This window comes from Hypanus sabinus, chromosome 9 (assembly GCF_030144855.1).
Source record: "Hypanus sabinus isolate sHypSab1 chromosome 9, sHypSab1.hap1, whole genome shotgun sequence".
Classification (NCBI taxonomy): Eukaryota; Metazoa; Chordata; class Chondrichthyes; order Myliobatiformes; family Dasyatidae; genus Hypanus; species Hypanus sabinus.
The window spans coordinates 23,213,502-23,236,530 of NC_082714.1; the positions used below are offsets into that span (position 1 = coordinate 23,213,502).

The 23,029-nt window shown below is 42.4% G+C and overlaps 1 protein-coding gene across 8 annotated transcripts in view; it reads right to left on the bottom strand.

Annotated features, from left to right (window-relative positions):
• The window catches only part of mapk8ip3 (mitogen-activated protein kinase 8 interacting protein 3), a 195,373-nt gene that overhangs the window by 37,109 nt on the left and 135,235 nt on the right, over positions 1-23,029 (bottom strand). For all 8 annotated transcript variants that reach the window (XM_059979250.1, XM_059979252.1, XM_059979254.1 and 5 more), the window contains 5 exons: positions 19,361-19,546; positions 18,438-18,621; positions 9,669-9,791; positions 7,211-7,291; positions 5,975-6,042 (listed from right to left, as the gene is read on the bottom strand). In XM_059979250.1, coding sequence (XP_059835233.1) covers positions 5,975-6,042; positions 7,211-7,291; positions 9,669-9,791; positions 18,438-18,621; positions 19,361-19,546 — 642 coding nt within the window. The remainder of the gene's footprint in view (positions 1-5,974; positions 6,043-7,210; positions 7,292-9,668; positions 9,792-18,437; positions 18,622-19,360; positions 19,547-23,029) is intronic.

Genomic DNA, 23,029 nt, shown 5'->3' on the forward strand with positions numbered 1-23,029 from the left:
GGTCCCAATAATAGAAGATGTACAGATAAAATGCGACGACCGGGAAGGTATCCAGGATGTGTTATTACTTCCGTCAGCCGGATTCAACTTATTGGGAAGAGATTTGCAGGCACTGCTAGGGATCGGGACGGTGCCATATCAAGGTGAAATTCAGGTGAAACTGTTCGTAATGACTGAAAAGGATGATCAGGAAATAAAGGCCAGTGTCTGGTATCAAGAAGGTAATCGGGGCGGCCTGGACATCACCCCACTGAAAATCACCCTGTTGCCAAACAGCCGCCCGGTGAGAAGACGGCAATATCCCATTGCCATGGAAGGGAGGAGGGGATTACAACGATTACAACCTGTAATTGAGACATTAGTATCAGATGGACTCCTGGAAGAATGTATGTCACCCTTTAATACCCCCATCCTACCGGTCCGAAAGCCCGACGGCACGTATCGAATGGTTCAAGATCTGAGAGGCTTAAATGCGGTAGTCCAAACACGATACCCGGTAGTGCCTAACCCCTATACATTAATGAGCAAAATACCTCCTGAACATGAATGGTTCAGTGTGATAGATCTAAAAGATGCCTTTTGGAGTTGCCCGTTGGAGGAAGGTAGCCGAGATATGTTCGCATTTGAATGGGAAAATCCATTCACTGGGCGGAAGAAGCAACTCCGGTGGACCGTCTTGCCCCAAGGGTTCACGGAGTCCCCAAACCTATTCGAACAGGTACTGGAGCAAGTATTGGCTGGATTCCATTGTACCGAAAAGAACCAACTATTACAGTATGTCGATGACCTACTACTATCGGGACCAGCAGAGGAGGTAGTGCGAGACGATACTATAAGACTCCTGAATTACCTAGGAGAAAAAGGATTGCGGGTGTCCAAGAAGAAACTGCAATTTGTCGAGAAGGAAATAACATATCTCGGACACAGAGTCAGTAAAGGGCACCGCCAAATAACCCCAGAAAGAATAGCGGGAATAACTAAAATACCGCTTCCCAGGACAAAGAAGGAAATAAGACAATTTCTGGGCTTAGTGGGCTATTGCCGGATTTGGATAGAGAATTATACCTCCCTGGTGAAGTTTATGTACGACAAATTGGCAAAGGAAGACCGGGGAATAATCAGCTGGACCGAAGAAGAAGAACAGAAGTTCAGGAAAATAAAAGGGCAACTAATTCGGGCCCCGGTATTAACACTGCCAGCACTGGAAAAGCCCTTTCAGCTGTATGCAACAAACAATGAAGGAACTGCGTTAGGAGTACTAACCCAAGAAAAAGGAGGAAAGCGGCAACCTGTGGCCTTTTTATCAAAAATGTTAGACCCGGTATCCCGGGGATGGCCGACGTGCATACAAGCCGTAGCGGCAGCAGCCGTACTAGTAGAAGAAGCACGGAAATTAACCTTTGGGGGAAGAATGACGGTGTATACCCCGCACTCCGTTAGCACCCTCTTAGCCCAAAAAGCTCAGCGGTGGTTGACGGACTCTCGCATACTGAAATACGAAACCATTCTGATGGTCGGGGATGATGTAAGCTTTGAAAGGAACAATAGTTGTAACCCGGCACAGTTCTTATACGGGGAATCAATAGGGGAGCCCGACAAACATCAGAAGGCGAGTGGAAGACCCCCGACGGACGGCAAGTACTGAATAAGGAAGTAACTCGTCATATACTGCAACAACTACACCAACAAAGCCATTGGGGAGTGCAAGCTATGTGCGACACTATCCTAAGGGACTATGTTTGTAAAGCGATATTCACACTAGCTCAACAGGAGGTGTGGGGCTGTTACACCTGCCAAAAGGTAATCAAGAAAATGATGCGTGCCACCCATAAGGGGGGACAAACACTAGCCGTCCGACCGTTCCATCGGATCCAAATAGACTTTACGGAACTACCACAAGTTCAGAGATGGAAGTACCTGTTAGTAATTGTGGATCACTTCACTCGGTGGGTGGAAGCATTCCCAACCACTAAAGCGGACGCCCCTACAGTGGCACGGATCCTATTAGAAAATATAGTCCCAAGATATGGAATAATGGGGTCTATTGATTCAGATAGGGGAACACACTTTGCCTCAAAAACACACCAGCTAATCTGTGACGCCTTAGGAATCCAGTGGAAGCTGCACACCCCCTGGCACCCTCAGAGCTCAGGAAGAGTTGAGAGGATGAACAGTACTTTGAAGACGCAATTGACAAAACTAATGATGGAAACCAAGCTACCCTGGACCAAGTGTCTACCCCTGGCCCTACTAAGAATCCGCACGGCTCCTCGAAAAGATATAGGAGTATCCCCTTATGAAATGTTGTTTGGCCTTCCATATTGGAACAAGGTGGAGGGCTATCCTTCCCTGCAAGGGGGAGATGTCTTTGTAAGGGACTATTTACAGGCACTATCTCGTTCTTTTGCAGAATTGCGCAGGAAGGGGTTACTCGCACAAACCCCACCTCTGGACTTCGCACTCCACCGAACTCAGCCCGGTGACTGGGTCCTGATTAAGACTTGGAAGCCAGAGAAGTTACAGCCGCAGTGGGAAGGCCCATTCCAGGTGCTACTGACCACCGAAGCCGCAGTAAGGACAAAAGAAAAAGGGTGGACCCACGACGCGAGAATCAAGGGACCCGTAAAGCCCGAAGAAGGTGCAGAATGGACTTGCGTCCAGGGAGAAGACCCGATGGTGCTAAAGCTCAAAAGACGGACAGAATGAACTTTGGGACTGTAATGTATATACTGCTATTGTTGAGAAGCGCTGAAGGGGGATGTGATAAGTGCAGGACGACGGTAAGGGTGGGCATGACGGTTTTTCCAGGGTCCTTTGTATCACACTCGCATGTAAACGAGAAATGTTATGACTACAACAAAAAGGAGGAGTATGTGGAAAGTTTAATCTAACCAACTGCTGCTTAAAGATAGATGACAACGGAAAGGTGGTTCAAAAAATATCAGATAAAATAAGGAAACTGGCCCACGTGCCGGTACAGACCTGGAAGCCGCTGGGGTATTGGGACTGGCTGGACGGATGGTTGACAGGAGGCTGGTGGCGAACCGCTTTAGGGGTTATAGGAGGGGGATTGATGGTCCTCCTTCTGCTACCATGTCTGATCCCCTGCTTGCGGGAGCTAGTAGCTAGGGTGGCAAGACAAGTCATGCAACCAGGGGCCCCAGCTGATCCTGTTCAGGTACTCCTACAAAGGGAAATAGAGCTAGAGGAAGAAGCCTATGTAAACCCGTGGCAAAAGCCCAACTGATAGCACATTCTAAAAAGAAAAAGGGTGGATTGAGAGAAATGATTCTTAAGGAGTCCATTTAGAATGTGCTGACACAGAAAGAACGTGCAAAGCAACTTGCAGGGCAACGTATAAACCAATTTGCAAAATCAGGATGAAACAATAGCTTGCTGATTAAAGAAGCGATACAGGTAACGGGAAGACATGCTTAACGGTTGAACAATAACGGTGTTAATGCGCTGAGGCTGATAAGTGGGCCAAAGGGTAGTCACATTTGTAATTTTGTAATGAGATTAAGGAAGAATGTCTGCACCTCACATGGGTGCAACTCACAAAGTCGTAAACAACTAGGGTATAAAAAAACTGTGCAAAGTGTAATTCGGCACTCAATCTAGCAGGAGCTGGTTGGGTCCGACTCTGCAGACTCGAAAAATAAAGTTTACCGTTCTGCAAATTGCTGAGACTCAGTGTGTTTCTGACAGATCTGAAGGGTAACTTCTTTACACAGAGGGTAGTGAATACTTGGAATGAGTTGTCAAAGGAAGTAATCAAGGCAAATACAACTGCAGAATTTAACAGGCATTAGGATAGGCAAATGGAGGGGAAAGGGCTTGGCGAATTATGGGCTGAGCACAGACAACTGGGACTAGCCGGGGAGATGTTGTGGTCAGTGTGGTCCAGTTAGGCTGAAGGGTCTGTTCCTGTCCTGGATAATGATGGCTCTGTTTAGGATTTCTGAACAACTGGACAGCAGAGTTGTACTGCATCATGAATGATATCAATTAACAAAGCAGGTAGGAAAAACAGCTCACAGTGGTTTTGCTAATATTTCAGAAAATCATAGAAACACACAGCACAGAAGGAGGCTCTTTTGGTCTACCTTGTCCATGAACAATCCTCCACCTTATCGCCTTTGTTATATTATTATTTTATAGCAGTTCTTTTCAACCCTTGCAATTTATCTTCAAATGACCTAGGTACATTCTACAAAACCTCACCAGGACCAAATAGGTTTAAATTTTTTAAAAGTTGTTCATTCCTTTAAAAAAGTTTTCAAGAAACATATTTCAGTTAAATCAAGGAAAGTGGGTGGTTTGGTTCCTCCTTTGAATGATGGTTTCAGACAAACCAGTTAATTTCTGCAGAAGTTAAAACGACACATCCCTGACATACCAAGGCAGCACTGAACACAACTTCTTGTTCATCCCTTCATCAGAAAAATACAAGGGGTGATTTATAAGTTCGTGGTCTAAGGTAGAAGGAGTCAATTTTAGAAAACCTAGCACATTTATTTTTCAACATAGTCCCTTCTTACATTTACGCAGCAGGTCGGGCAGCATCCGTTGAAATGAGCAGTCAACGTTTCGGGCCGAGACCTTTCATCAGGACTGAAGAAGGGTCTTAGCCCAAAACACTGACTGCTCATTTCAACGGATGCTGCCCGACCTGCTGAGTTCATCCAGCTTATTTGTACGTGTTGATTTGACCACAGCATCTGCAGTGTACTTTGTGTCTACATTTACACACTTAGTCCAGCGGTCGTGGAGCATACGGATCCCTTCTTTGTAGAAGTAGTCCACAGCAAGGTGATTGACAAGTTAGTGGTCTAAGGTAGAAGGAGGTGAGTTATACAGCTCTCGTTACAAGCACATACAGTTCAACTCTTTGAGTAATTATGCAGAAAGTTTGAAGTTAATAACTCATCTCCTTCTACCTTAGGTCATGAACTTATCAATCACCCCTGCTGTAGACCACTTCTGGAGGTCCAAGGCGTTGACTTCTACAAAGAGGGGATCCGTATGCTCCACGACCGCTGGACTAAGTGTGTAAATGTAGGAAAAATAAATGTGCTAGGTTTTCTAAAATTGACTCCTTCTACCTTAGGCCACAAACTTATCAATCACCCCTCGTACAGGCTCACTTTATTTTTATAGCTGAATATAATTGATATAATTTATTTTTTTTTAGCACTTTGGCACATATACACTTGACCGGCAGCATTAATGAAGGTAATTTAGCTGAATTACTATTCACCATTTGTGCAGCCGTTACTGATGTAAAATAAGTAGCTCCAACTATCAAGAGAGAAATTTCATCTAATACAAAAAATTTAAACTAACTCACTTATACACAGTGGCCATTTTATTAGGTACTTCCTAATAAGGTAACCTCAGAGGGCATGTTTGTGGTCTTCTGCTGCTGTAGCTCATCCACTTAAAAGTTCAATTTGTTGTGCATTCAGAGATGTTTTTCTGCACACCGTTGTAATGTGTGATTATTTAAGTTGCTGTCACCTTCCTGTCAGCCTGAATCAGTCTGGCCACTCTCCTCTGACCTCTCTCAATAACAAAGTGTTTCCACCCACAGAACTGTCGCGCACTGGATTTTTTTTTTTGCACCATTCTCTGTAAACTCTGTAGACACTGTTGTGTATGAAAATCCCAGGAGATCAGCACTTTTTGAGATACTTAAATCACCCTGCTCAATGCCAACAATCATGCCGCAGTCAAAATCACTTAGATCACATTTGTCCCCATCTTGATGTTTGGTCTAAACAACAACTGGACCCCTTGACCAAGTCCGCATGCTTTTATGCACTGAGGTGCTGCCACATGATTGGCTAATTAGATGTTTGCATTAACGAGGTGTACAGGTATATCTAATAAACTGGCCACTGAGTATGTGTACCATTAGACAGAGACAGAGCTGTGTGAAGAACGTGGGTGTTTTATTTTAAAATAGGCTCACCTTCAGCTCTGTGAAATATAGCTAATGTGCCATCATTCAGAGCCACCAAAGCACGTCCTTTCACATGTCTGCAAACACAAGAGGGAAGAAGGTCAATACTTTTGCTCAGTGGAAAAAGCTTCAAAGAAGGACAATGTACATTTAGATTAGGAGTACACGTCAAACATTGAGTAACCCATCCTTCCCAGGGCCTGCTGCCCATTCTTGGATGAGGTCATAAAGAGTTTCCTGGGTTTGTATCCAGCCTCTAAATGGCACTGACTACTTCTAATAGCATGATGATTAAAAGATAAATACAGTTTTAAAAACCTCATCAGGACCAAACAGATTTAAATTTTTTTTAAAGGGGTTTCATCCTTAAGAAAAATAATACGATGAAATCCAGGAAGCTAGATCATTTGGCCCCTCCCTTGAATAGCACTTCATGGGAGGGGCCAAACCTCACACTAGCTGAAAGGATGTAAGATTTCACAGCCATCAGGTGTGGAAGCACAGCCTCTAGGAATTTCAGGCCAAGCACTGGATCCCTGAACATTGTAGAATTGAAGCTTTTCATTGCTGTCTGGATAATCATGATTGGGAATTTAAATACAGAAATCTCGTATAAAGTACATTTGGGATATTGTAGCATGCAGTGAAATATACAGGGCGGCTGATTGGTGTGTTGGTTAATCCGTAGGTTTTCGTAAATACAACTGCAGTGTTGTTTTAAGTTTAAAGGAAACTGTAACAACTCCTTTATTATCACCCAAACACGGAACAAAGCACAGTTAAACAAAACCTCACCTCATTATGTCATCATTTCAAACCAGACTCTTAAAGTGAACTCCAACTCAATGTTAGTGGTTGTGAATTATGCACGTGTTTCCACCCTTTACATTACTCTACAAATCCTTGTCTTTCAATTGTGGAGGAATAATACACAACAGTCAGAGTATTCCTCTGATTATTGTCAAGACACTCACACTAAAAAGTAAAGCCTCATTTATCAGTAGAGCACTGCATTTTGCTAGAAGCAGTTAATTTGTTTACAACAGGTGAACCATTGAATCAGTTCTCCTCCATTTCACAACTTCATCTAAACCGAAAAGGTAGTCATAGCTCCAATTTTTGCTTACACTGAATATTATTTCTGGACAGGGCGTCGACTATCAGGCAGACTATCAGGAGAGGAGGGAAGATAAAATTACCAATACAGATATACCCTGAAATAATTTACACAAACTAGCTACTTACACAATACTAAGGACTGCATCCTTCAGCTTGATGGTGTGGAGGCACTTCTTCCAGTTGGACACAGCCGAGTGTACATAAAGGCTACCAAAGGGAGCAATGCATGTTGGTTAGATCTCAGCCTTGCAACATCACAACAAAAACTCAGCATGCAATGGAGCTGGCAATACAGTAACTTAGCAAGGATTCTGGACTCTGCATGACAAATATTAGAACAAAAGTACACAACAAATAAGCCTCATCTTTCGGACAGAAATCAACATGCTAAACACGTTACGGAAAGACCTGCATGCAAACGATTCTTTGTGTATAAACGTTGAACTGCACGAATTCAGACCCTGCACCACTGAGATCAGGTCAGGATTTAAGATCACTATTAATGAGGAAGAGTTCCAGCTCATTAAAAACAAACACAAGGATTAATTCAACATGACTCTAAATCGGAAAGCTGTGGTCTCCCTTGAGGCTTGTGTGCATATATTACTCACACCCCTCAGGCATTCTTGATCGAGCCATCCCATCATTTAAATGCAACTATATATATTCAATGTACCAGCTGCCACCTTCACATTGTTTACATACTGTCCTGCCCACTATAATTTCCACAAATAAACATCACAATAATGTTAGCAAAGTAAGTTATTTACAAATTGGATTCTTCCGTCATTCTCTCTCAACTGGCACTACCCCACCTGCGTTACCTTTGGTCTTCACCCTGTGAGTGATATTTATTTTTTCCTTTCATCCCTTCTGCTTAGATATGACTTGAAATGTGTTTGATTTCTAAATGTTCCTGGTTGCAATGAAACTTTACTTCTCTCTTCACAGCTGCCACCCGACCGGCAGAACATCTCTAGCATTTTCTGGTTTTATTTCAGACTTTCATCACTTGCAACTTCTTACTGTTACGCCCGTAGCTCCCTCCTTTGTGAGAATCGCCAGATCACTGTTGGGTTGAGTCAAAAGGGGGGGCCCAAGACATGAGGGGGAGACGTGCAGGATGTCACGTTTCTCCCCCCCATAGCGATGTAAAGCTACGGGACATGGCCATTGTCTCTTGGAGACAGATTTGTGGATTGAGATGCTCTGCTACGTGAATGCCCTCGGGCAAAGTGGGCTGGTTGAGGGAGAGATTGCATCACCCCCAACCTGATTGACATCTATGACCCTGCGAGTCAGAATAAAAGAGGGGCTGTAGGAACAACCCCTCAGACGCACCAGAAGAAACGTTAAGCGACCACGTAACAGCAGACAGTCATCGGAAACCAAGACACGTGCGTTCAATTCCGTGGCTGGAATTGGTGGCTGAAACCACGGAAAACGGCTTTTTAGCTAACAACGGGGAAACCCGCTCCCCTGACTCAACAGATTGGCATCATAAAAGACTTGGGCAAGTTTAAACGCCTCCCTCTCTTAAACCCAAAACGCTGCAGCCTGAACAAGCTAATGACTTCTATATTTCCATCGGACAATACATTATCCCCTAGACAACGATAGAGTTACATTTTATTGGTTATGATCATACCTGCGCTTTAGATTTAGTATTGACGACGTATGTTATCTGTATGCTTGCATTAATCTTATTTTTGTGCCCCTTTATCAATAAATACTTTAAAAAATAGTACCATCAGACTTCAACGTACCTCCCTATCTTTGCTGGTAATTGATCCAGTTATGGGATTACATAAAATTACTTTTTGGTAGAATTGATCTTTTTTTCTCTTTAAAAAAGGATACATCTGAAAATTTACTGCTCACATGCATTGGTTAAAAATGATAAAAATACTGAAGTTGTGCCTCTGAAAAGCCATGGACTTGAGGTTAAATAAGGGAGAAATCTCTAATTTGTAACTAAATTTGATACATACAAGGGATCTCAGGTACTGGGATGAAGTTGTCTCTTTATAGCGCTAGTTTAATTAGAAACTCAAAAGTAAGAGCCCTGTTTAAATATACCAGAAAGGCTAATGGATACATCTGCATGTTAAAGGTGTATGAAATTTAAATCATCCAATATAAAGGAGATCTCATACAGTGCATCAAGCACTACCCACTAGCGATAGAATATTACCAATGAGCGCATGATTATCTTTCAGAAGTACCTGCACAGGTGGCCATTAACAGACCATCTCAGATCACTCCGATTTACATCTTTAAGCATCCCTCTGTAGAAACGTAAATAAAATGTCCACACTAAATCAAATACTAAAACATATAAAAGGGGTGAAATCATTTAAATACAACACAAATGTGCATAGTGGGAGGCAGATAAAATGTAGCATCGGTGTGCGATTCAATATTGTTGTCATCCACTACTCTGAGAGGTGTCAAAAAGATTGCTAATCTGCCTGGGGACATTCCTGACCAAGGGGCGTTTCAACGGGAATGGGTTCTAAGCATCTCCTGACCATACCAGCGCAATCTTGTGTTTGCATTAGATGTGTTTGCAATCCTGACCTACCAGCCATTCTGTGCCCCAAGCCACATGGTCGGGGCTGCACTTGTGATTGACCCATTGGTGTGAACATTTGCTTCCTGTTCTGACTGGCCTGCATTCTGTTCTTCCTTGATTTGTCCATTTTCCCTAAAATGGAGAAAAAAACAACAACAACTCTCACTCTGCTCATCATGAATATTCAAAAACCATCAGACTGCAGCTGTGTACAGGAACAAAAAAAAACATTAAAGTGTGCCTGCAATTCTAAAATTCCAGTTTCTCTTTCCGAAGCACGTATCCACACAGACTTTAAATTCATTCCAGCAATTAGGTGTCAGTGCCTGTTGGTGCAAGCTGGTAGCACTGAATTAAATACAAAGTGGAAGTCAACTGAGGCATGTCCCTAAAGATTACAGCAGCAAAGATGAATGCCACAGAGGCACAGCAATTAGTTCTGTCACCGCAGCTCCTGGGATTCGGGATTGATCCTGACTGCTGGTGCTGTCTCTGCAAAGTCTGCATGTACAGTACGCTTCAAGTGAATGGTTTCCTCCAGCTGCTCCAGCTTCCTCCCGTATCTCAAAATGTGCAGGTAGGAACTGGCAATTGGAATTTACCCTTTGATAGCAGAAGAAAAAAAATGAAAGGGGTTTAATAACATCATGTAGATGTGATGTTGCAGGAAAGCAGCAGCCATCATCAAGGACCCCCACCATCTAGGCCGTGCTCTCTTCTCACTGCTGCCATCAGGAAGGTACAGGAGCCTCAGGGCCCGCACCACCCAGTTCATGAACAGTATTAGCACTCAATCATCAGGCTCTTGAACCAACAGGGATAACTCCACTCACTGCATCACTGAACTGGACTCACTTCATCTCATGCTCTAGATATTTATTGTTTATTTGTTATTATTATTTCTTTTTTGTATTTACTCAGCCTGTTTCATTTAGGGGTTAGTTTTTTGCACAATGGTTGTTATCTGCCCTGTTGTGTGTGGTCTTTCATTGAGTCTCATCGTGTTTGTATTTAAAGTTCACAAGAACTTTTAATTTTTTTATCTATTTAAAGGTACTGCGCGGAACAGGCCCTTCCGGCCCGATGAGCCGAGCTGCCCAACAACTCACCTACTCAACCCCAGCATAATCACAGGACAATTTACAATGATCAATTGACCTACTGACCAGTTCACCATTGGACTGAGGTGGGAAACTGGAGGACCCGGAACAAAGGCACACAGTCACTGGGTGAACAGACAAACTCCTCACAGACAGAGCTGGGATTAAACCCTGAACTGCGATGCGTTTCACTAACCACTATGCTACCGTGGCACGAGAGAGAATAAAATACAGAGTATGGGGGGGGGGGGGGAGGTAAAAAGATGGGCTGGATAAAGGCAAGATGCTTGGGATCAAACAGAAAATATACTCCTGGAAGGAACGAGGGATGGAGGGAGATATTTCACAAGGACCAGCTTCTCCCATTTTGGGGCTGAACGCATATGCTCAATAGAAAAGATACATACACCCCTAGGCAAAAATCTTAGGCACAAATATATATAGCCTAGGAACTTTGCACAGTACTGTGTCAATGTGGAGCAGAGAGCAAGTCTGTAAATCTGGCCAGAGTAAACGATGTTGGGAATAATGAGAGTGGAGCACCACAGGCAGGGTGTGGGACAGGCAGCAGAGAAGCAGTGCCCAGGGGTGGGGAAGTGGGGTGTGGCTCAGGCACTGACACACCCAGCAAGTTCAGCTGACTCCAAACAAGTGGTTTGGTGATCATTACAGAATGTTTCTCCGGTGCTTCCTGCTCCCTCTCCTCTCCCTTCCTCTTTCCCCTTTTCCCAACCATGATTCCCCTCTCTCTGCCCCCATCCTACTCTCAGTCCACAATGGAGACCCGTATCAGAATCAGGTTTATCGTCACTCACATATGTCATGAAACTTGTTTTTTTTTGCCGCAGCAGGAGGACAGGGCAATGAACGAAATTACTACAGCACCATGCAAAAGACTTAAGCACCCTAGCTATATATATGTGCCCAAGATTTTTGCACAGTACTGTAAAGGGTTATAATTTTATGTTAAATATTATGTTAAGCTCACTCCAACTTTTATAATACTTCTCATTTTCTCAGACTATTTTAGAATGAAGTGTGTGATGAAGTTTGGCATGACAACTACAATCTGCAATATCAATAACCAAACAATTTAATATTACATTCTCTTTTCCTGAGATACTTGTACAAGATGATTAAACCATCAAGCATCTGCTACTGAGCTTTTATCCAATCACAATGCACCAGCTGTGTCACAGTCTTTTAAGTACAAATATCTAGTCCAGGAGTTATGAACCTTCTGAGAGTATGTGCCCAAATTGCCAATCATCTTTTTAGAACTCTCCCACTTGCCACAGCAAATATGAACAGAGATTATCATTGATTCATGAATTAGTAACAGAATTTCTAAAGGATAAAAAAAAGGATATTTACTTTATTACTGTTTTACTATTAATAAAAGTATAAAAGAGACAGATTAAAATAAATGAAACATTATAGAAAAACTGTTCAAAAATTATTAATCTTTTAAAAGGGCAACTGAAAAATAATGCAATTTCTAAATAGAATTAATAAGACCATAAGATATTGGAGTGAAATTAGGCCATTTGGCCCATCAAGTCTCTGCCATTTCATCACAGCTGATCCATTTTTAGTTTCCTATAAGACCATAAGATACAGGAGCAAAATTAAGTCATTTGGCCTGTTATACCATTATTGTACCACAGAACATAATACTCTGAACAAATGGAAAAGGTTAAATACAATTTTAAAATATCTCACTGATAAATAAGTTTTACAAATAAATATTTACTTATTGTGGAAGAAAAATAACAGTATTTACCATTACTATCACAGTATTTACCATTATCACTGGCTATCCAGCATTCGCTCACAAACAACAGTGGAAAAAACATACGCAGAGTGGAACCAATGCAAGTGGCCCAAATGCTTACGATCCATCCAAATTTCAAAATCTGTCATCCTGCATCACGTGTTCTTGCAAACCCCCAACTGGTGCCAAGATGTTTCTTGTAAAAAAAAACTCACTGCTCGAGTTGTAAAAAAAATCATTCACAGCTTTATTTGGCAGTAGAGATAATTACTATGTATGTTTTTGATATGGGTGGGGTTTAAAGAATTGAGGGGCAGCACTGCAAGTTGTGAGCCAACAATAATTTTGCACGTCTCAAAGAGCCAAGAGAAACACCAATGTAAATGTTTGAGAATGATTCTCCTCATCTTAGTGGACACAATGATCACCACAGCTATCCCAAAGTCAGGAGCAAAACCTTGCATCTTCTACAGTTCCAATCTGGGAGGCCATATCAACTGCCCAGAGTATTCTCTCAGTCTCAAACATGAAAATATACCAGTAAGTTGTACTTCAAGATACACCTATCAGATTCAAGTTAGTCCTGTAATTAAAAGGGGCTGAAAATGCAACACCATCCCTATATTACATCTGGAATCCATAATACTAAAGTCCTTGCTTTCTCTGGCTTGTTCAGTTAAATTCACAACTAATGTAAGTCATCTGGAAACACCATTGCTCTCCACGGTCAAAAAGGAATTTTAAATAGATTAGGGGAAATTATGCGCACATCAGGACTAATTTTAGTTCCTGATTGTAACATAAAACCAATGCAACTGCCTATAAAACAACCCTCAAGATATTTATTTCCATGTGTAAAATCTTGCTGAATCAATTATATCTGTTTTGCACTGTTCTACACAATTAAAACTAAACCTGTTGCATGTATAGATACTAAAGCCTTCATCTATCTGGTCCATGCTTCTGACCATATTTAGGAATGCTGACATAAATGTTCATGACAGATGTGAAAAGAGCAAACACTGTTCCAAGACAGTGTTCTGTTGTTGTTCTATTAGAATGTTTAAATATTTAAAGATAGCTTAGTCCACTCTGACACCTTACAACAGCTTCTTCATCCCCTCCTGTGGTATAGCCATATAACAAATACAGCATGGAAACAGGCCATCTCGGCCCTTCTAGTCCGTGCCCAACGCTTACTCTCACCTAGTCCCACCAACCTGCACTCAGCTCATAACCCTTCATTCCTTTCTTGTCCATATACCTATCCAATTTTACTTTAAATGACAAAATTGAACCTGCCTCTACCACTTCTACTGGAAGCTCGTTCCACACAGCTACCACTCTCTGAGTAAAGAAGTTCCACCTCATGTTACTCTTAAACTTTTGCCCCTTAACTCTCAACTCATGTCCTCTTGTTTGAATCTTCCCTACTCTCAAAGGAAAAAGCCTATCCACGTCAACTCTATCTATCCCCCTCATAATTTTAAATACCTCTATCAAGTCCCCCCTCAATCTTCTACGCTCCAAGGAATAAAGACCTAACTTGTTCAACCTTTCTCTGTATCTTGGGTGCTGAAACCCAGGTAACATTCTTGTAAATCTCCTCTGTACTCTATTTTGTTGGCATCTTTCCTATAATTCGGTGACCAGAACTGTACACAAATTTGTGTCCAAATTTGGCCTCACCAATGCCTGGTACAATTTTAACATTACATCCCAACTCCTATACTCAATGCTCTGATTTATAAAGGCCAGCATACCAAAAGCTTTCTTCACCACCCTATCCACATGAGATTCCACCTTCAGGGAACTATGCACCATTATTCCTAGATCACTCTGTTCTACTGCATTCCTCAATGCCCTACCATTTACCATGTAGATCCTATTTTGATTAGTCCTACCAAAATGTAGCTCTTCACACTTATCAGCATTAAACTCCATCTGCCATTTTTCAGCCCACTCTCCTAACTGGCCTAAATCTCTCTGGAAGCTTTGAAAACCTACTTCATTATCCACAACGCCACCTATCTTAGTATCATCTGCATACTCACTAATCCAATTTACCACCTCATCGTCCAGATCATTAATGTGTATGACAAACAACATTGGACCCAGTACAGATCCCTGAGGTACACCACTAGTCACCGGCCTCCAACCTGACAAACAGTTATCCACCACTACTCTCTGGCATCTCCCATCCAGCCACTGTTGAATCCATTTTACTACTTCAATATTAATACCTAACAATTGAGCCTTCCTAACTAACCTTCCATGCGGAACCTTGTCAAAGGCCTTACTGAAGCCCATATAGACAACATCCACTGCTTTACTCTCATCAACTTTCCTAGTAACCTCTTCAAAAAATTCAATAAGATTTGTCAAACATGACAAATGTTAGTTTTCTGATGATCTGTACATTGGTCTCCTTATTGAAAAAAGTGTGTAAAATACAATGGAAAGAGTTCCAAGATTTGACATAGAGTGAAAAGTGGGCTGCCTTACAAGGACAGATTGGGCAAGAGAGGTTTGTAACCACTGCAGTTTAGCGAACGGGGAGGTGTTCGAAATACAACATTCTGAGAGATCCGGACAGGCTTAAAATGGAGAACATTTCTCCTCCTATGATAAGAATCTAGAATCACGAGGCCATCACTTAAAAAATAAGGGGCGGGCTATCTAAGATGAGATGAGGCAAAATTGTTTCAAAGCTCTTCCTCAATCAGCAGTGGAAGCAGTGCCTCTGGATGTTTTAAAGCAAAGGGAAATCGTTTCTAAATATTGAGGAGTGGAAGTTTGACGGGTAGATGGGATTATGGAGTCAAGGTTACAATCAGAACAATCTTATTAAATGGCAAAACTGACTTGAGAGGTCAAGTAGCCTATTCCTCCTCCTAGCTTGGTGTTCTCAGAGAATAAAGTACTCAGTTATTGCAATTACAACCCCCACTCTCGCAAGGTAAAAAAGCCTGCACATTCTTTCAGGTATGTAGAATCGTAATGGTGAACACATTAATTGACTGTGACCCTTGAAGTCAAATCCTGTCAACACACTTCACTGTACTATTACTATTAGTCCTCCATCTCTATGCCTAAATTTCTGATGCTGCATGGGGGCGAAATTCTTTCTGCTTCTCCCTTCTTTCTGTCCAGAACTCCACACCGCAGCTAAGACAGCAAATATGTAGACAATATATAGTCATTCGCCTATCCAAAATATCTACTGTACATGCTCCATATAGGTCCAGTTCTGATGTTTGTTTATAACTTGAGAACACAAGTGACAGGAGCAGAATTAGGCCATTCAGCCCATTGAGTCTGCTCCGCCATTTCATCATGGTTGATCCATTTTCCCTCTCAACTGCATTCGTCTGCTGTCTCCCCGTAACATTTCACGACCTGACTAATCAAGAATCTATTAACCTCCGCTTTAAATACACCCAATGGCCTGGCTTCTACAGCTGCCTGTGGCAATGAATTCCACAGATTCACCACCCACTGACTAAAGAAATTCCTCATCTCCTTTCTAAATGGATGTCATTCTATTCTAAGGTTCATCCCTCTGGTCCGAGACTCCCACTCCCCCGTTCCATCTAGGCCTTACAACTTTCTTTATGTTTCAATGAGATCTCCCCTCGTTCCCCTAAAACTCCAGTGAGTATAATCCCAGAGCAGTCAAATGCTCCTCCCAGGATAACCCTTTAATTCCTGGAGTATTTCTTGTGAACCCCCTCCAATGTCAGCACATCCTTTCTTAGATAAGGGGTCCAAAACTGCTCACAAGTGAGGTCTCACCAGTGCCTTATTTAGCCCCAGCATTACATCCTTGCTTTTATATTCTACTCCTTTTAAAATGAATGCTAACATTGCATTTCCCTTGCTCACCACTGACTCAACCTGCAAATTAACCTTTAGGGAATCCTGCAGGAGAACTCTCAATTCCCTTTGCACCTCAGGTTTTGTGAATTTTCTCCCCGTTTAGAAAATAGCAATGCTTTTGTTCCTTCTGCCAAAGTGCACTTCCCAATACTGCATTCCATCTGCCACTTCTTTGCCTATTCTCCTCTTCTAAGTCCTTCTGTAGCCTCTCTACTTCTGCAAACCTACCTGCCCTTCCACTTCATATCATCCACAAATCCATCAATTCCATCATGCAAATCACTGATATACAACCTCCTTCAGAATCCTGGGTCTTGTCCATCTGGTCTATGTGACTTACCTACCTTCAGACCTTTCAGCTTCCTGAGCACCTTCTCCCCAGTAATAGCAACTACACCCACTTCAGCCCCCCTGATACTACTGAACTTCTGGCATACTGCTAGTGTCTTTCACAGTGATGACGATGCAAAATACTTATTTAGTTCATCCGCCATTCCCTTGTCCACCATTACCACCTCTTTTCCAGCAGTCTGATATCTTCTCTCGCCTCCCTTTTACATCTAAAAAAAACTTCTGCAATCCACTTTGATTTTATTGACTAGCTTACCTTTGTATTTCAGCTTTCTCTCCTTATGGCCTTTTAGCTGCCTTCTGTTGGTCTTAAGAAGCTTCCCAATCCACTAATTTTGGCCTTCTCTTTTCCTTGTATGTTGTCTTTGACTTCCCTTGTCAGACACAGTTGAGTCATCCTGCCTTAAGAATACTTCTTCTTTGGAAGAAATTTATCCCGCGCCTTCTGAATTTCTCCCAGAAACTCCAGCCATTCGTATTCTGCCATCATCCCTTCTAGTGTCCCCTTCCAGTCAACTTTTGCCAGCTCTTCTCTGATGCCTCTGTAATTCCCTTTACTCCATTGTAATACTGATACATCTGACTTTAGCTTCTCCCTCTCAAATTGCAGGGTGAAGTCCTTGCCCTGGCCCTGGCATCAGGGAGGTTACATTCCAACCAGGAGTATCTTTCACGTCCGCAGAATCTTCTGTCTGCTCCTACTGAAACTATGGAAATTCCTATTGCTATTGCAGTCCTCTTCTCCCCACTTCCTGTCTGAGCCACAGTGCCAGACTCAATGCCAGAGAACAGGTCACTATGAATCCTCCCTGGTAGGTCATACACCCCGACAGTATCTAAAGAGGTAGACATGATTGAAGGGAACAGCCACAGTGGTACACTGCTCATTTCCTACCCCTCTCCTTATAGTCGTTCAGGTACCTGCCTTCCTGTATCTCCTGCCTATCACCTCCTCATTCTCCCGTATGAATTGAAGGACATCGAGCTGCAGCTCCAGTTCCTTAACACAGTCTCTGATGAGCTGCAGCTCAGCACACCTGATGCAGGTGCGGTTATCGGCAGGCTTGAGGACTCCCAGAATTCCCACCTCCCACACAGCACTGGAGCTATTCTCACCGCACTAACAGGTGAATAGTGACGACAAGGAAACTTACCTCACTCAAGCCTGCTGAACCAAAACCTCCCCACTCTATAACACTGGTCCTGTCCAACAACAGTCACTCCGTTTATCCCAACTTTACGTTTATTTGCTCTTGCTCATGAATTGAAATTCAATTGGGCCGAAAGCCCATGAATCTTCCTTTTTAAATCCCTCTCCCTGACCTGGGTGTGGCCTCCTCTCACAATTCAATTGGGCTGCCAGGGGGCAAACCTTGCCAATAAACACCCAGCAGCAGGCACATACACACAGTGCGAGGGTGGGGAACCGAAAACCATCGGCAGGAAGCTCATCAAGCTGAAGGGTGGTCCCTTGGGAGGTCAAAGCACACATTTCCCCTACTGATTCAATGGAGTTACAACATTCTCAGCCCAAAATATTAATTGGTTATTCCCCTTCCATGGCTGCTGCCCAACTTGCTGAGTTAATCCAGCATCTTGTGTGTAACTAACTATCTCCCACTGGTTTCCTTTACCAGTTGATGTTTTGGCCCTGTCCACATCCAGCCCCCTTACCTGAGCTGAGTTCGGTCTTCTGTCGGTGCGGAGTCTGTGAACACATGTTCTGTGTAGGCACTAGGCCGAGCCAATGCTGGCTCAGCATCAGTTACACCGTTCCCTGTCGCCTCCGTTGCTTCAGTGGCCTCTTCAGCCGATTGTGGTTGGTTGATCTTCCCGCCTTTGAGAGGAGCCATATCACCTAGATGGGTAGGAGGGAAACAGCTGGAACCTGACAAATCGCACTGAAACAACACTGCGAAAACCTTCACAAAAAACATTTAAATCATCTTTCAATAGTAGTAGCATGATAAGCCAGGTGGAGTGTGAAGTTTTCCTCAGGGGTTTCCGGGATTTTACGGTGCATGACTTTGTTTACTGTGGGCAGGCCACCACACGGTTCTTGAGAAATCGGGGCGAGGACCCAGTGGGCTGGATTGCGTCCCTTCACTGCTACAGCCTTCCTCCTGCCATTGTGATGTGTCATCATCTTCCACTGAGGTCCTGGTTGGATCCCTCTTTGTCTACAGCCTTTCCCCTTAACCTTACCACCATGGGCAAACCTCCCAGAAGACAAGTAGCGAATGGCAAACTCCAGATGCCATTGTTCTCAGGATCTCGGGAACGCACAAGGCTCTTCATGGGCCACAACATGGTGACAATTCTCAGAAGAAGCTCCTTTCAATAATGTGCAGGTATTCACTGAAACTCTGTGCAAATGTCAGCCTTTCACTTCTCCACTCTTCTGTTCTGTCACAAGTCCCCAACTACCACCCTATGCTTGCAATTTGTCCATGTACAGGACAGTACCCAATTTCCAACAACTAATGGCCCTGCTCTCTCTTTGGGCTTTCGACAGGCTGGCAGATTATTAATGAGATCTGTTGTACAACCACAGGAATGTCTGGTGCAGACTGAGCTACTTGGGAGTAGTTACTTACCTTGTCCTTTGTCAGACGTTGGGGTATCACTTCTAGATGTGCTGTTGCTCCGAGGAACATTGCACCTGGTCGCACACCCGACCAAGGTAATTCCTGCTAACACTCCTTCTGCTCCACCAGAATCGTCTGGATTCAAGTCCCTTTCCAAAAATATCTCTCCTGCAGGATAGTCACTCTCACTTGCAGCTGACAGAAAAATAGGAACAGAATACGCTCACTATGGTGCACAAATAACAAAACTTTCAAAAAGTAAACATATTATCAAAGTATGTCTGCACCTCTGAGATTCATTTTCTTGCAGGCATTTACAGAAAAATAAAGAAATACAGTAGAATTTATGAAAAACTATTCATAAACAAAGACTGACAAACAAACAACATGCAAAAGACAACAAATTGTGCAAATAAAAAATAAATATATAATACTAAGATCATGAGTTGTAAAGTCCTTGGAAGTGACTCTATGAAATCCGTTCAGGCTCGAGTGGTGAAGTTGCCCACACTTGTGCAAAACTACAGTGATATTACACCTGATTCTGACTCTGGCTCAGCAGTTTTAGGGTAATAGGCATTCGTTAGTCTCGAGAGACCACAGATTTGCGCCTTGGAAAGTTTCATTGGCGCAGGCCTGGGCAGGGCAGGAGAGAGTCTCCCCTCTCCATGGCACCAGTGTCATCACAGAGCAATGTGTGACAAGCTAAGACAACATGCTGCCTTAGCTGAGGCTTGAACTAGAGACCTTCAGATCACTAGACCGACGCCTTAACCATTTGGCCACCAACACTGGTAGTAACTATTCCCAAACCTGGTGGTGTGGGATGCAAGGCTCCTGTAACTCCTGTCCCAATGATAGTAACCAGAAGAGCGCATTGTCTGCATGGTAGTGGTCCCTGATGATGGATGCTGCTTTACTGTAGCAGTGTTCCTTGTAAATGTGCTCGATAGTGGAGCACATTTACAGGTCTTTGAGAAACCTGTAACATTGCATCTACTTTACACAGTTCAGAAAACCTAGTTTATTTTTAGTTAAAATTTCAACATCAACAAATTCATAAATTTGAAGAATGGGCAAAATTCTTGTAACATATGTGCTTCTGACAAGAGGACCTGTGCAGTCCTGGGGCTAAGGTAGGCATTACTCATTCATAAATTGTGGGCAACACTGCCATCTACTGCCCAAATATAGCTACTAAAAAAGGTGACAACAGACTGCTTTGAATTGTGGACTCCATGTGGTGACAAGTCATCCCGTAACATTGCTAGTTAGTACATTTCAGGGCTATTACAGTGAACCTGAAGGAAAGGCTCATTGTTTAGGGGAGTAAACAGAATGCTTGATCTCAGATGATATTGAGCTTCTTGAATTAAGTGTAACCAGGTGACCATCAAATGCTATTCATTATCGTTAAAGAGTGTACTCAGGCATGCATCCAGTTAATGCTAGAATAGTTGTCTGTGCCTTTAAGTGGAGATGGTGACGTTATTACGCGCACGTGGGATAGTGGGGAGACCATTTTGTTTTCTGCTGCAGGAGCTGGTGGGGCTTTGGACTGAGTTCCTCCCAGGGATGCTAGGCATGGTGAGTAAAGGTGAGCATTAATTTACAATATCTATGTGAATTCGTTTATGCTTGTTGGCGAATCGGGAATATCGGTAATTTGACATGTTTTACATGTGGACGCCTTAGGTTTTCACGAGTAAAGGTCTCGATGCTGGATAGTGTGGCTTGCATAGTTCCTTACCAGCCAAGCAGGTCAGTCTTGTAATTTAATTACCAGGCAATTTCTTGTAAAAGTTGTACCAAAGTGTACCTTTTACCTAAGTTTATTGTATCATGACTGATTGTGCATGTAACAGCATAACGTGAATGTTCAGTCTCTATTCGGGGGTTCAGCACGTGTGTACTAAAAAGTAGCAGACATCTTAGATGAGGTGTGTTCGTTTACATTTTTCACTGCTATGCACAAGGTACAGGATGGGGGGGATTCTAATGTCGTTTGTATTGTGTTCCTGCAGAATTGCCGCTACCGTATTAGTACTGTATTTTGTGCAATTCTCTTTGTATTTTTATACTGCTTACGCAATTGGTCGAGACGCAAGTGTATGGATCGAAGGTTAAACGGAGATTGTAACCGCAGGAACTGATTGTAAAGTCGTTTGTTTTGTTTTAAGACCCTCTTCTGGCACTTAAACATCTAAAACAGACAAAGGAATTAAAACCCAAAAAAGTATTTGTTGTCCTGATTGTGTACTTTCCCCAGGCTACAACATAAGAGTTGCATTTATCCAGAGAAATGGAAAGAATGACACATTCAAGGTGGATGTCAGGTTTTTAAGATGATGTTCACGATACCCTTATCTCAATGATATTGTCACTGACTTCATAGTAAAGTCAAGAAACTAGGGGTTTCTGGGAAATACAGGTGCATGCTCAAAAGCTGCCTGTAGAATCCTGGTGGAGGGCCACCAGCATCGAGTTGCACTTCACTTTAACAGGTTGGTCCAACATGATGATGTAGTTATGTCAAGTACTTTTACCGCACTTTGTTTTCAGTGTTCGAGGTACAATAAATGAATTATGTTTTTTTTCTTAAACATAAAATGCCTCCACCGTTTTCATTTGTGAAAACCTATAATCTCTTAATACAACAACATTACCCCCTTATATACCAGAAAAAGAATTACTTTATGGTAGTTTGAATTTATTCACATTGTAAAGTCAGTGATGCAACTCATCCAATTTGTAGACCAGTCCGCTAAGACTTCGCAACAGGGTTTTAAATGATACTTGCACTTTTATTTAAAATTGCACAATGGTGCAATGTTGGATGTTTTAATCCCCATTTCAAATTACGATCCTAATATCATTGACAAGACCTCAACAATACAGGAACATGTAAAGTCTGTCCTTGTACTTCAACTGTTTCTGTTTTAATATCTTAATTTACTTTGTTTCACTTATAAAATATTTAGTTAAGGTCATGTTTCAAGTTCAACGCTTCACTGCTCCCGATCAGAAAGTTGCAAACTGTGATTTCAGAGAGCATGCACTTGAGATGAGAGAAGGTAAAATTCAAAGGAGGGCAGGTCTTTTTGGACAGTGTGTGATGGGTGCCTAGAACACGAGCTCTGGGGTGGTGGTAACAGACAATAAGATAGGCATATGAATTTGAGGGCAATGGAAAGATATGGACATCGTGCAGGGAAGTGGTTTTAGTTGAGTTGGACATTGTGCACTGAAAACATTTTAACCAATCTTAGCAGAATTAACTTCTGAAACACAGCTAAGAAAGACAGTCCAAATCACTGCATAATTTATTAAATTCCATTAATTTTCTGTTCTTGAGGTTTGCACCATTCTTTTTCATTCCTATACCCCGATTTGCAGTAAAATACATTTAACAAAACAAACCAACATTGAAAAGATCAGGCAGCAGTACAACAAAGGTGATTTTACAGCCTCTGACTATAATTACATATCCTAACAAGTCACAAGGAAACAAGAAGCGTTTAAAGAAGTTTAAAAACCGGCCACGAGCAGAAAAGGGTACTATTTATCTTCTGACACCAACAGGTTATACATTAATGTACCAAGAAAATAAATATAATTATTAGACTCTCAAATGACATGTACTTGTTTAAATATAGATAGTTGAATACCTGTGATCTA